The sequence below is a fragment of the Arachis ipaensis genome, chromosome B03, assembly GCF_000816755.2.
Source record: "Arachis ipaensis cultivar K30076 chromosome B03, Araip1.1, whole genome shotgun sequence".
Taxonomy (NCBI): Eukaryota; Viridiplantae; Streptophyta; class Magnoliopsida; order Fabales; family Fabaceae; genus Arachis; species Arachis ipaensis.
The window spans coordinates 7,959,798-7,974,244 of NC_029787.2; the positions used below are offsets into that span (position 1 = coordinate 7,959,798).

Here is a 14,447-nt window from a genome sequence, read left to right on the forward strand (position 1 = left end):
AATATTTGAGGCAGAGGTGTAGAAAACGGTGGCTGCGGAAACATAAGGAGTGGGGGATAAAATAAAAACAAAGCAAAACACGGGATGGGGGAGATTAAACAAGAGTAAGACAAATGAGGTCGGAATGAAATTGAAATGAGGCCGGAATGAAACTCAAATGGCGAAGAAATGCAAATTAGGGCGAAATGCAAATTCTTATTAAATTCACGCGTAGTAGTCATGAAATCCGTGTAGTAGTCATCGTCGTCGTTGTAGAAAGAGAAATTAATAATAATAGAGAGAGAAAAGAAAAAAAAAAGGGATAGAGAGAGAAAGAAAACACAGAGCGTGTGTCTATGTGTGTGTGAGAGCATTCTCTTTTCTTTTTATAATTAATTTGGTCTGAGAGAGTGAATCTTGGAGAGATAAGCGCCTGCTCCTTCGGCATTTCCGCCAGAGACAAAGTTAACACCCCTTCTTCTATTAATCAATGCTTCTTCTTCTTCTTCATCCTTCATCGTCTCTCTCACCCGTTCTCAACAACGTAAAATGCTCACCCTCTCACTCATGTTCCTGTCTTTTCTTTTTTACTTCCAGAAACTCTGATTAACGGGTTTTGCGGTTTCAGATTACGCGGACTTGATTTTTCCCTTTTGTCGAAAATGGGTGACAATGAAGACTCCAACAACAATATTGACATGATGCAAAGGCTTCAATCCTCATTCGGAACGACGTCGTCTTCGTCTTCTTCGTTCCTCAAACAGACTCTTACCATGGAGCAGCTCACAATACCCCAATTCCAACAAATGCGTGCTAATAACAATAATCAGCAACAACATTTCTACGGTGGAGATGGAATGAAGCGTGCGGGTATACCACCGTCTCACCCGCACCAGATCCCGCCCATTTCCCCATACTCTCAGATCCCGCGCTCCACACTCACTCACCACCAAATGGGTTCACCTACACCCACCCACACCCGATCCCTATCCCAACCATCGTTCTTCTCACTCGACTCTCTCCCACCGCTAAGCCCCTCTCCCTTCCGCGGCGCTGACTCCTCAACTTCAATCTCCGACCAAGCCTCCGCTGACGTCTCCATGGAAGATCGTGACGTCAGCAGCCACCAACAGCAACAGCAACAACACTCTCTCCTCCCTCCGTCTTCGCCTTTCTCATCTGCCCGGGGCACCGGCAACCCTCTGCCCCCTCCTCGGAAAACGCACCGTCGCTCCAACAGCGATATACCGTTTGGATTCTCCACCATTTTGCAGTCGTCGCCGCCGCTGATTCCGTTGAAGAAGCCTGCGCAGCTTGTTAAGAAGGAATCTGGTTCCTGGAGTAGCGCTGATCCCAATGCGGAGGGATCAGGGGAGAAGAAGCTCTCCCCTGAAGGTGAAGTAGTTGATGATCTTTTCTCTGCTTACATGAACTTGGATAGCATCAATGACGCGTTTAACAATAATTCATCTGATGAGAAGAACGGTAACGAGATTATTATAAATAATAACAATAGTAATCGTGATGATTTGGATAGTAGAGCTAGTGGAACCAAGACTAGTAACAACAATGGTGGTGGGGATAGTAGTGATAATGAAGCTGAGAGTAGCGGCAACTCAATGATGAGTCAGAGTTGTGGGGAGAAGAGGGATGGCGTTAAGAAGAGGAGTGCTGCTGGTGAGGTTGTTGGCGGCGTCGCTCCCACGAGCCGCCACTATAGGAGTGTGTCTATGGATAGTTTCATTGGCAAGTTGAATTTCAATGATGAGTCGCCAAGGTTGCCGCCATCGCCTGGGTCTGCTCGGCCGCCTTCCTCAAATGGAATCGATGGGAACACCGGTGCTTTCAGCTTGGAGTTTGGGAATGGTGAGTTTAGTGGCCCTGAGTTGAAGAAGATCATGGCCAATGAGAAGCTTGCTGAGATTGCTATGATGGATCCTAAGCGTGCAAAGAGGTGTTGTATACCATTTGATATCCCAGTTGTGTTTGTTTTCGGCATTAGACTAGTTCAAAGTTCAACTGTCTTTTTGAAGATACAATTATAAACTGATTTCAACTCATTTGAACATGTTTGACCTACTCTCGAATTTGTTATATTCCAACATCCATGGTTTTTGAATTGAGCATTAATTGCGCCAAACTATAGTTTCCTAAGTATAGATTAAAACTATACAAATAGCGTGTGTTTTTAGTATTACACTTCTAGTAAGTTCTAATGCTTCAATGATTGACTCTATTTGGGACTGGATTCAAATCAGGATTCTGGCAAATCGGCAGTCAGCTGCACGATCCAAAGAAAGGAAGATGCGATACATTTCTGAGCTGGAACATAAGGTCCAGACCCTACAAACTGAGGCCACCACACTCTCTGCACAGCTTACTCTGTTGCAGGTGGGAGCATATTAATGTTTTCTATTGTCTGTTTTTGTTTAGTGCCGCGATCATGGTAATTGTTTTCTCACGCCGCTCCTTTCCTTTGCGTGAACACAGAGGGATTCTGTTGGACTCACTAACCAAAATAGTGAGCTCAAATTTCGCCTTCAATCCATGGAACAACAGGCAAAACTCCGAGATGGTATTTTTCTTCTTTACCTTAGGCAGTCTTTTGAATTTCTGTCAACTTTTGTTTTCTTTACTTTTTTGGTAAATGATCGAAACATGTACCCTTTCTTGTTTCGACATATGGCCTTGTGCAGATGAGTAGTTGCTTAGATTATATTGTTTGTCAATATACATTTTCAATACTTCCTATGATGAGTTTATTTCAGGTAACTGAATATAGGCTACAAAAGTTGGTTGTGCAGTCCCATAGAATAAAAACATGTATTTAAGGTTGAAAAAAGGAAATATCTTAGCTCACTTCTACAATACTTGAGTGTGGATAAGCTCTGTAGTAGAATTTTCATGTCATGATAAAGTTATTAGAAGCGTGGAAAAGGAAAGTTAAATAGCATGTCAAAAAATTGTTGATAGAGCTCCTATATGGTGTTTGGTTTTTAGCTCCTATAATTCCTAGATCTATAGTGTCGCTAGAGTCGCGGTACTTTTGTAAGAATTTCAGTTTTATGGTGGTTTGTGTGCAAGGCTTTGGCTACTGTTGCCTGGGCCTAATTGGATGGTAATTTCCATTAGAACTTCCCAGTAGCAGAGGAGATTGATGATTGAAGAGTAGCAGATATGCATGCTGACATTGACAGCAAACCCAAAATACCAAATATTGATAGAATTAATAACGCCTGTACCATTTGGAACAACCGTTATCTTTCTGTGCCAACTAAATCTAAAATGCTTAATCCAAAGGACTTATGTACTGAAGTTTTTCTTGTGTAACATACGTGATTGAAGACCTCTCAAATAATGGCACATGCATGCTTGAGTAATAAGAAACATCTACTTGTTATGTCTTTATCTGCATTTGCTAAATTTGACTATGCATGAGGGTTCCTTTGAATAGAGCGATTGAGTTATCTCTCATGTTGCAATATTTCAATTATGAATTATGATTATGATGGCTTGACCTTCATTATTTGAGGCATTGTTAAGAGTCATAATTGCTTGTCTGCTACATTTTATCCAATTAGTGGTAGTTGTCATTTGTAGCAGCACTATTGGAGACTAAAATTAATTCACTGATTGCTTTATTTATGCTTATTACTCGTGTGCTCTGTGTATCTCTACCAACAGCTCTAAACGAGGCTCTCACTGCCGAGGTTCAACGACTAAAGCTCGCTACGGCTGAGCTGAACGGGGAGTCACACTCATCCGGTTGCTTGATTCCGCAACATTCTGTCAACCCTCTGATGTTTCAGCAGCAGCAGCAGGCTTCTACTGCATCTCAACAAAACATTCATCTTCAACAACAACAGCGGCAGAATGGTAATACCAACTCACAAACCGATCTAAAACACTAATAACCTTCCGAAGGATGATGCTGTTACATTGCACTTGGTTCCGATTCTCCAGAAAAGTTTTTCTTAGTTGCAACTTGCAAATTGCAATCGTCTTAAGTTTTATTCCCATTGTCTGTCCAACTCGGACAGTAGTTTTTAGTTCATATATATACAGGTCCTAATTCCTGTTTTATATTTAAATTATACCTTATATTTAATATTTAATTTCAGTATATATATATAATATAATATTGAATTGTAGCATTATTTGGTCATGATTTGTTTTGATGATGAAGTCTAGGGGGGAAAAATACTGTTCAAACTTCCTTTTGTAAATAATGACCATTCTATCATGGTTCCGTGCATTGATTCTTTGCCCAATTGCTTGTGTTTAGGGTGTTTTGGTTGACCAAATGCAAGTGTTCATTACTTTATTTTCTATGCTTATATAGATTGATAGGTGGTGGATTCCGCTTTATCTAAGCTAAAGTTAACTTTTTACATTCTAAAAGGGGATGATATTTCAAATGGTGGAAATCATTATACTTCTAATTACTCTTTTTTTAGTCTTTCCGAAAAGTTGTTTTATATCCTAGAGATAATATTTAAATAATTGTCAATTATAGTTTGATTTTGATGACAATTAATCTCCGTGAATTTTTATACTAGATTGATCACCTTTACTTGTGATTGCATCTTCCAAAATTCTCCATTTGTGTCTACTTTTTTAACACTAGTTACTTAAGAGCAAAGAAAATAAATTTTCATAAGCCCCTATTCATTGGCGTTAAACAGGGACATATATATCTATTTTAATTTTCAACGCCATCCTTTCTAACCCATGTCTGACCTAATTGTTTATTAGGTTTGTGCCTAACAGAATCAATCATCAACCATGGAAGTCTAAGAGAATGTTCAATCAAAATCAAATAATTTAAGCGTGAGAACCTTAGCCAACATCTTATACTAGATCTAGGATTAGTCATCTTCGTTGGTCCCAATAGTCTGATCAAATAGGTATTGACGTGCTCTTTAATTATTAGTTATGTTTATTAATAAGGGTTATAATTATATGTGCAGTGATTAAGTAACTTTATGTTTGTCCCAAAAAAACAAAAACGGTTAACAATTGCACAATTTAGTTTATAATTGTGCTAAATATATTTATTGAAAAAACTAGCCACTTCATAAACACTACTAGACACTATCATCTATGTTCAGCTAATTTTCTATTATTTTTAAGATGAAATATTTTTAAAAAGTTATGTTTTAGTAAAATTGCACACTACATCGTGTCAACTGGTGTATTATAAAAAAATGTGTTACATTTTTTTTAAAGACTTACTTTTACTACTACTACTACTACTATTATTATTATTATTATTATCGAAGCAATGGCCCCATTATTGTAAGAGATCACAAGGGATTTTTTTCGAATTTTTTTGAAATAAATTAAAAAAAATATTTATTTCAGAAACATGTTATTTGAACTTTAATTTTCTAGATACATTTTTTTGTTTTTTAATTTTAATCAAGTTTGCCGCACCTGTCAAACTTCTATAATTTTATAGAGGCTGCCACCTCCGGCGAACTTCACCTAAATTCTCCCTAAAACCCAACTCATAATAAAACTCAAATTTCTAAGCTATTATTATTGTCTCCAAGAATACATAAAAGTACACAGACAACCAACATGGCTTCTTCAACATCGCCGGCAATGGTAACCATTATCATCATTTTCAGACATACACAGGTACACAGGAATAAGCCATATTTAACAAGGATTTGTGTCTATTATTAATAAAAAAAGAGAAAATGACAAATAGGTCTCTGACCTTTTCTCCCATTTGATATGTTTGTTTGAGTGATTTAAAGTTTTGAAGGCAAAAATGGCTTGAAAGAAATGGAAAAAAAAGCATGCAAAGTGGAGAATTCAGGAAGAAAAGAGGATTTGTTGAATTCATGGCGACGCGTACGCGTGAGAGGGAAGTCTGCCAGGCGACGCGTACGCGTGACAAGCATTACGGGAGCCACGTCAGACTTTTTCGTTGGGTCTGACGGAGGCATTTGGAATGAGGGACTGATCCGTCCAAGTTTTGTGAAGGTCAGGGACTTAAAAGTATTTTTGTCAGGGACGAAAATTTCCGCGGGACAAAAGGTTAGGGACCTATTTGTCCTTTTCTAATAAAAAAACATTATTTTTCCAAAAAAAAAAAATACGACTTATCCCCCAAAAAATATGACTTATTCCTCCGGTGTACTTCTAGGCTGCGTTTGTTTCTGAGAAGAGGATAAGACAAGACTCTGAGAACAAGACACAAAGGACAGAGACACAAAATTTTGTGTTCTTATATTCTGTTTGGTGATAAACTAAAACAAATTACGAAAATCTAATTTATTCTCATCTTTTTATTCAACAAATTTGAAAAAAAAAAATATAATTATAAAAAGTTAACAAGAATAATGAAAGAAAAAATAAAAAATAAGTTGTGTCCCTTGTTAGTGTCTTTTTGTCCTTCCTGTGATGGACACAAAATACACTAATTCAGTGTTCCTAGACACAATGTTTCTGTCCATGTCTCATCTGTCAAACACAATTTTGTGTCTTCGTATCCTTGTCTCAGTATCTCGTCCCTAAAAAAAAACGCAGCACTATGTACTCTCGGGACGATGATAATAGTTGTCATTGCCCATTGTGAAACTTAAGAATTTGTATCCGTAAGTTATTAATGAGAATTCGAAGTGAAGTTCGACGGCGGTGAGGCGAACTTGCCTAAAATTAAAAAAAAAAAGTATATGGGGAATTAAAGTTCAAATCACGTATTTCTGGAAATAAATATTTTTTAATTTATTTAAAAAGAAATCCGTTTTTCAAGTAGTTAATATTAGGGTTGGCAATGGGTAGGGTAGAGTAGGGTTTGGACTCTATCCTAACCCTACTCCCAGAGTTAAAAACTTTTTAAAATTTCTACCCTATCCTACCTGTGGGTTGAGAATCTCTCAACCCTAATCCTACCCGCACCCTAAAGTTATAAACCCTATCCTACCCGACCCAGCTCGCAGAAAAAAAAAATTCAAGCAAATATAAAATTCAACCATAGTAATTATACATATAACATATTAATAAAATAAAAAATAAAAAGCTAAATTCAAATTAAAATTAAAAACAATAAAATGTTAAAAAAATTTAACATAAAATTACAAATAATATGACTATCAACTAATTTAGTGTTTATTTCAATTTTTATAAGAAGAAGATTATGAGTTCAATACTCATTTTTTTCACTACATACATAACTTTTACATATATATCATATAATATATTAGTGGTGTGGATAGAGTAGGTTAGGATATATCCTGAACCCGTACCCTACCCTATGCGCAAATAAACTTGCACTGCATCCTACCCTACCCGCAGCGGGTTGAATAGACAACTCTACCCGAACGAGTTGGTCCGGATTGGGTACCCGAGTAGGATATATATTTCTAGCCCTAGTTAAGATGACTACTTTAATATTATAATAGTTTACAATTTTAACCTCTTTAAAATGATGTAATAAATTATTTGTAAGAGTAATTGATAACCAAAAAAGACATCAACTCTGGGCATTCCCAGTTATGTAGTACATGGATATAGTGTATAGATAATTTTCAGTCTTTCAATTCTGTGAATGTTTTAGAAACCTTAAAAAAAGGACGTTTCTCGTACCAATGACTCTTAAGAATCGAAATGAAAAACAATGGGCTCAACTATTTGTTGCTGTTCATTTATAGGTCCAAAATCTATATGTTTTCGTATAGGATCCAAATCTTGGCTCATTATGATTAGAAGGATGATGAGGGCATAAGGCCTAACCTAAACCACCAACACCCTCCTCTCAACAAAAAAAATTAAATAAATTTTGATTTTAATAAACTGAAATGATTAATTTCAACCACATGTGTCAGGATGGCCGAGTGGTCTAAGGCGCCAGACTCAAGTTCTGGTCTTCGAAAGAGGGCGTGGGTTCAAATCCCACTTCTGACACTTTCTAACTTAATTTAACTTATGTCTCATTCTGGTTTATGCTTTGCCTTTTCACTTATCTATACGGGTTCCATATGGCTTTCGATTTGCACCAAAGCAATGGATCATCTGAAAGGGTTTCTCTTCTCTTGCAATAATGTACTGTATACTTTATTTGATTCGCACAATAGCATTTCTCTAACTATTATTATTATGTTGACTTGAATGCGGGGTCAACTTATATTTTCTGACTGCACCACTTATTTATGGCACCGTGTTCTTCAGCGAATGATGGTTAGAAGTTAGAACCTCATTGATGAGAAATCTGAAAGTGGAGACCAATCAAATGTGTGCAATTCCGTTTAGAACAGCATCGCATCTTCACCATGAAGGAAATTCACTATAAATTGACAACTGTTTTGTTCCATCAAGTCAAATTTAGCATTAGATTCTTTGCACCAATTTTCTGTAAAAGATTCTTATCTCGAGACGAATTTTGCTTAAAGGTTCCTATAAACTTTGATTGGACGATACTAATTTGATCATTTCTAAGTATGCTCCAATTAGTTTGGGATTTGTGAGAAGAAAAACATTGCAAACACCCTTATCTTTGCTTGGGTGGTATTTTCATTCTACCAGTTATCAATGAATATGATCTAGTGTTTATTCTAAAATTCGTTTCTAATTTTTACCTAGTTTAAGAAATATACACATACAACGAAAAAAAGTTCATGGATGAGTAACGAATTTAAAAGAAAATCTATATTAAAAATAGCAAAAGGAAAAACATCCAAGTTCTTGATTCTGATAATCTTATACCACTGTTCTAAGTTCTCTAATAAATAGCAAAAGCTCCAAATATCAGTTCTGAACAGAGAGACCAAAAATAAGTACTAAAGATTGGCCTTGTGAACAAACCGAATCATTGGGAGCTCACCACCGTATAGTTAGATGGCTTGACATTATCTCACCTAAACACGAAAAACTTAGGTACCATATAACATCATGGAACCAATAAAAATGTTCGAGTTACTCATTTTGCATCGTATATTAGGCTCCCTAATCATTATTACTATTATTATTATGACTACTAATAGCCACCTGAAATGGGATGACATGATACCCAATTCAATAATAATAGAAATGTTAATTCACCTGTACACGATGCAAAATGAATACACCTATCACGATTAATGGAGAACCCAAACATTATGCAATTGTAAACCCCCCAAGCACTTGAAAAAGATCACAAAATTGTACTAGTACACAATTTCATTGTCAAAAAACAGTACCAGCAGCCTTAACCTCTTTAGGAGTTCTTGTTGGTTGTGGTGGTGTTGTTGCCTGAACCCAGCCACCATCAATGGTTTCCAAACTCCCATTCAACCCATCATCAACAAAGTCACCAACCCTCTTCACCTTAAGTTCTCTTGGCTCAACAGGGTACTTCCCAGAGAAACAAGCATAACAGAACTTTGGGGACTCATGGCCCAACAAATTCCTCAAGCTATCAAATGGAAGAAAAGCAAGTGAATCAGAACCAATAAAATCCCTAATCTCCTCAACGCTCATCCTATTAGAAATCAACTCCTCAGAGCTTGGAGTATCCACACCATAGTAACAAGAACCAATGATTGGTGGGCTTGCAATCCTCATGTGAACCTCTTTGGCACCAGCCTCCTTCAACAACCTCACAATCTTTGATGATGTTGTTCCTCTCACAATTGAATCATCCACCACCACAACTCTCTTCCCTTCTAGAACCGCGCGAACCGGCGATAGCTTAAGCTTCACGCCAAAGTCCCTAATCTTCTGAGAAGGCTCAATAAAGGTCCTCCCAACATAGTGGGACCTAATTAGCCCCTGCTGGAAGGGGACACCGGCTTTCGCGGCGTATCCAAGCGCCGCAACAACACCAGAATCAGGCACAGCTATCACAACATCACAATCAACAGGGCTCTCGGTTGCAAGAATCTCACCAAATTGCCTTCTAGATTCATACACTGACCTACCAAAAACAACAGAATTGGGTAAAGCGAAGTAAATATGCTCAAATATACACTGTTTGGGTTGCGGATGAGACATGAGGCAGAGACTCTGAATTCCATTGTTGTCCACAACAATAACCTCGCCAGGGTACACTTCTCTTTCGTAAGTAGCTTCAATCAAATCAAGAGCGCAAGTTTCAGAAGCAAAAACCACAGAACCGTTGCTTCTTCTTCCCATAACCAAAGGCCTAAATCCAAACGGGTCCCTAACAGCAACAAGCTTGTCCTCTGTAACAAACACCATTGAATACGCACCTTCGAGCTTCTCACAGGCGTCAACGATTCTCAGAATAAAAGGTCGGTGCTTCGAAGTTGCGATGAGGTGAAGAACCACCTCAGTATCAGACGTTGTGTTGAAGATGGAACCGTTGTCTTCCAGTTTTGCCCTCAAGGTTCGGTAATTTACGAGATTACCATTGTGAGCCACGCCGACGGAGCCAAAGCGGTATCCGGCGACGAAAGGCTGGACGTTCTTGAGCATGGACTGTCCGGCGGTGGAGTAACGGACATGGCCGATGGCGAGAGAGCCGGAGAGCTGGTCGAGCTTGGACTCGTTGAAGACGTCGGAGACGAGGCCGACGCCGGTGATGGATTGGAGGACGTTGTTGTTGACGGTTACTATTCCGGCGCCTTCTTGGCCGCGGTGCTGTAGAGCGTGGAGTGCGAGGTAGCAGAGGCGGGAGGCTTCGGGGTCGCCGTAGATTCCAACGACGCCGCACTCTTCGCGTGGCTTTTCGTCGTCATCGGAGAAGGAGAAGGGAGACGAGTGTTGGTGCTGTTGTGGTTTGGGGATTGGGTTGTGGTTGTGGGATGTGGCGGCGCGTGTTATCGTGGTGGCGGTGGGTTTAGGGAGGGTTTTGTTGTGGAAGAGAGGGAGAGAGGAGGGTTTGGAGAGCGCGGTGGTGGTGGTGGTGGCGGCAGCGGTTGATGAGAGAGAAGAAGAGAGGTTTGAAAGTGAAGTAGCGGCCATGAGCGAATGGTTCAAGAGATTGATGGTGTCTGGTGTGCGCTGATGCTACGGGGTAAACAAGACTCGGATGCTTTATATTTCTTCTAGGTTTGTGGATTCAACACAAATTTTCTTCTTTTTTTTTTTTAATAAAAAATCAAAATATAATAAGAATCTAATCTAATTTATATATAATACAAAAAGATTTTATGCGATTTTTAATTCAAATTAATTAAAATATCTTTGTTATTTAATTTATTAGATTTTATCTTAGTTGAATAATATTTTAAAATTAAATAAATGAAAATTCGTTGAAGAAATTTCTAAAATAAAATAGCTTCTTCGATTTCAAATATTTTTCATACATTTCAAAAATTTTGTTTTGTTGTTATTCATTAAATGTTGAAAAAGAATAATAATCTCCAAATTTCTCTCTCTCTTTAAATTATTTATATTCTCTACCTATTCCGTCCGAAAAGCTTGTGTGAACTGTGAACTCGCCTAACGGCTTTTAGAAGATGGGTAATTGGGCTTCCTAGTTTAGTTTGAAAAGTCAAAGTTATCATGTTGGATACTGTGAAGCGACGGAAAATCAGTCTAAGCAAGATTTTTTCATCTAAAAATTAAGTTTTATTCCAAAATCATTGTGTACATATGAGTTATCACCTCATAATCAATGGCACAACTGCACAAGCAGCTGCTTGCATCATTGAATGGCTTGCATTAGTTACTCTGAATCACTTTGGCTGCCATATTATTTCAAAAATAGAATAAGATAAAATAAATAAAATATAAGAGAGATAAAAGATTAATATTTTTTATTTTATTTAATAATAAATTAAATATAAAATAAAATAAATTATTAAAAATAAATTTAAAATATTTTGTTATTAATAAAAATATTTCTAAATTTATTATTAATAATATTTTTTAAATTATTAAAAAAATCGTAAATTGATATATTTTATCGTATCAAAAAATATAATATATTAACAAGCGTGTTACGTTATATTTTTTGTTAATGGAGTCAATTTTCAGCTGAACATATTTGACATATTTTTAAATGAATAAAATTTTATATTTAAGTAAAATACTTAACTGATTCTAACCAAATTGTTATAACTACTTTTTAAATTATGCGTCTTCTCTTTCTTCTTCTTTTTCTCCGTTTTCTTCTCCTTTTTCTTTTTGTTCTTCTTTTAAATTTGCACATGCAAGTTTTTTCTTCTTCTTCTTTGTTATTGTCATCATCAACAATACTAACATTTTGTAACATTTTTATTTATTAAATAATTTCGGTTTATTTCTTAGTTTATTTTGATTTATTTGTGTATTAATTGAATTTTACTTGATGCTGCTGATAAGTATTTACTAAATTTTTTATTACTTAAGTAATTTTGGTTTATTTCTTAATTTAATTGAGATTCATTCGGATCCAAAAATGAATTGGATGTGTTTTTATTGATGATTTAATTTTTTTGACTACTTGTTCAAAATTGCACTAATTTAGATTTATTTGTGTGTTAATTAAGGTCCACTTGATGCTGCTGATATGTATTGACCAAATATTTTAGCAAAAAATAATGAAATTATTCATTATCACTTTATTCAATTGCATTAGATTCCACTCCAGTCCATTCAATTAGTTCAGTTTTGAACAAGCAGTCAAAAAGACTCAATCATCAACAAAAATATATCGAATTCTTTTCTGGATCCAAATGAATATCAAATAAATTAATAAACGAACCAAAATTACTTAAGGAATAAAAAACTTGGACAATACTTATAGCAGTATCAAATGAAACTCGATTAACACACAAATAAACCGAAATTAGTTCAATTTTGAATAAGTAGTCAAAAAGACTCATCAACAAAAACACATCCAATTCATTTATGGATCCAAATGAACTTCAATTAAACTAAGAAATGAATCGAAATTACTTAAGGAATAAAAAATTTGGTCAATACTTATAGCAGCATCAGATGAACCTCAATTAACACACAAATGAACCGAAATTAGTTTAGTTTTGAACAAGTAGTCAAAAAGACTCAATTATCAACAAAAACACATTGAATTCATTTCCAAATCTAAATGAACCTCAATTAAAAGGTGGAAAAGAAAAAACGTAGCAACAACAGCTGCAATAAAAGAATGACGATTGAGAGAAAACACGCGAAGAAGAAGGAACGCGACGAAAAAGAAGGAGGAATGTGAAGAAGAAGAAAGAATGCGAAGATGAAGAAGGAGGAATGCGGAAAGAAAAAGGAATAATGCGAAGAATAAGAAGGAACACAAAGACGAAAAAGAATATGTTGCATTAGTGAAGCGTGCGTGTGTACACGCTGATGTAATAAAAGTTGTTTTTGTTGAGTTTGGCCCAATTTAGTTGGACTTGATTACCAAAAAGTTGAAAGTATTTTTTTTTGACGCCAAGATAATTCTGTGTGAGTTTTGTGGTTTACCCAATAATAAAAAGTCCAAATTATTTTTTTTCCTTCACGTAAAATTTAGAATAAAAAATAGAATAATAAAAATATATTTAAAACCAGAAATAAATGCTTTATCTTAAGAAAAATACAAGCAGGCATAGATTCATATACAAGACTTCTTACATAATATATATATATATATATATATATATAAAATACAACTCTGAAAGATATCAAATATAACTTGTTTTTCCAAAGTCAACCTCTAAGAGGGACATACATTTACAATATATAAAAGTGGAGAGTAACATCTAAATACATAATGAAAACCCAAAAGACAAACTTCACTTCTAAGAAGAAACCGACAGGCTCAACGAGATGTGTTGCGTCCTGTATATGTAAGATTAAAAAGTTCCACAACGGTTGAGAACATCATCCTTTCAAATTTTCAGTAGGGTAATAATTCGAAATAGAAATAACGTAAAAACTAAAAACACATGAACCCGCTAGGCAAATCCTAAACTCCAATCATTAAAGGTTCAAGTCTAGAGTTCTTTATAATCCAAACATGGTAAACATACTAAGTCTTAACCCTTGTCAACGGTCTCTAATCTCGTTTCTTCCAACACTAAGCTATTAATACTCTCAATATCACTATTATTCATTATAGTATTAAGCCCTTTCGATTTTATCTGTCTCTAACAACTATTATTAACAACATTCAGTTTCAATGGTATTTATTTATTCTTAATATTTAGGCTACACATTCTTAATACAGGTCATCAGTTATATTAGTATTCTCAATTTCTCAACGTAGAGCAAGTAGGGCAAACTACAACTCTTGAATCTATCCAAGAGGTTCCAAATATCAATTAATACTCTTTTTCGTCATCTAATCATTCAATTATTATCATCTTATCAAGAACAGCCCTTAGCGTCACCATCGTCAGCATAAATGACCTCTCAGTTGTTTAAACACATACGAAACAATACAAAGAATACACAAGTAAAGAGAACAGATAAAGCGATTAAATCAAATAGCATATAGATACAATTAATCAAACAAGACAAGTCAAATACAACATGCACACCCAAGCAAAACACACAAATATAAATAATGCATGCGTGTCCTACTAGTCATGAGG

At 35.9% G+C, this 14,447-nt stretch overlaps 2 protein-coding genes and 1 non-coding gene across 3 annotated transcripts; 2 read left to right on the forward strand and 1 right to left on the reverse strand.

Annotated features, from left to right (window-relative positions):
- On the forward strand, nucleotides 499-4,303 carry LOC107628829 (probable transcription factor PosF21; the record flags this gene model as incomplete). The annotated part of the gene is given in 5 exon segments (XM_016331432.2): nucleotides 499-523; nucleotides 608-1,933; nucleotides 2,238-2,370; nucleotides 2,470-2,554; nucleotides 3,664-4,303. Coding segments are annotated over 5 exon segments (1,796 nt in total), but the record flags the coding sequence as incomplete, so codon positions are not given.
- On the forward strand, nucleotides 7,813-7,896 carry TRNAL-CAA. Its single transcript has one exon. It is a non-coding gene; the product is annotated as a tRNA-Leu (tRNA).
- On the reverse strand, nucleotides 8,614-10,993 carry LOC107628827 (amidophosphoribosyltransferase, chloroplastic). The gene has a single exon (XM_016331431.2). It carries the CDS (start codon nucleotides 10,891-10,893, stop codon nucleotides 9,154-9,156), a length of 1,740 nt encoding a protein of 579 aa, XP_016186917.1. The 5' UTR covers nucleotides 10,894-10,993; the 3' UTR covers nucleotides 8,614-9,153.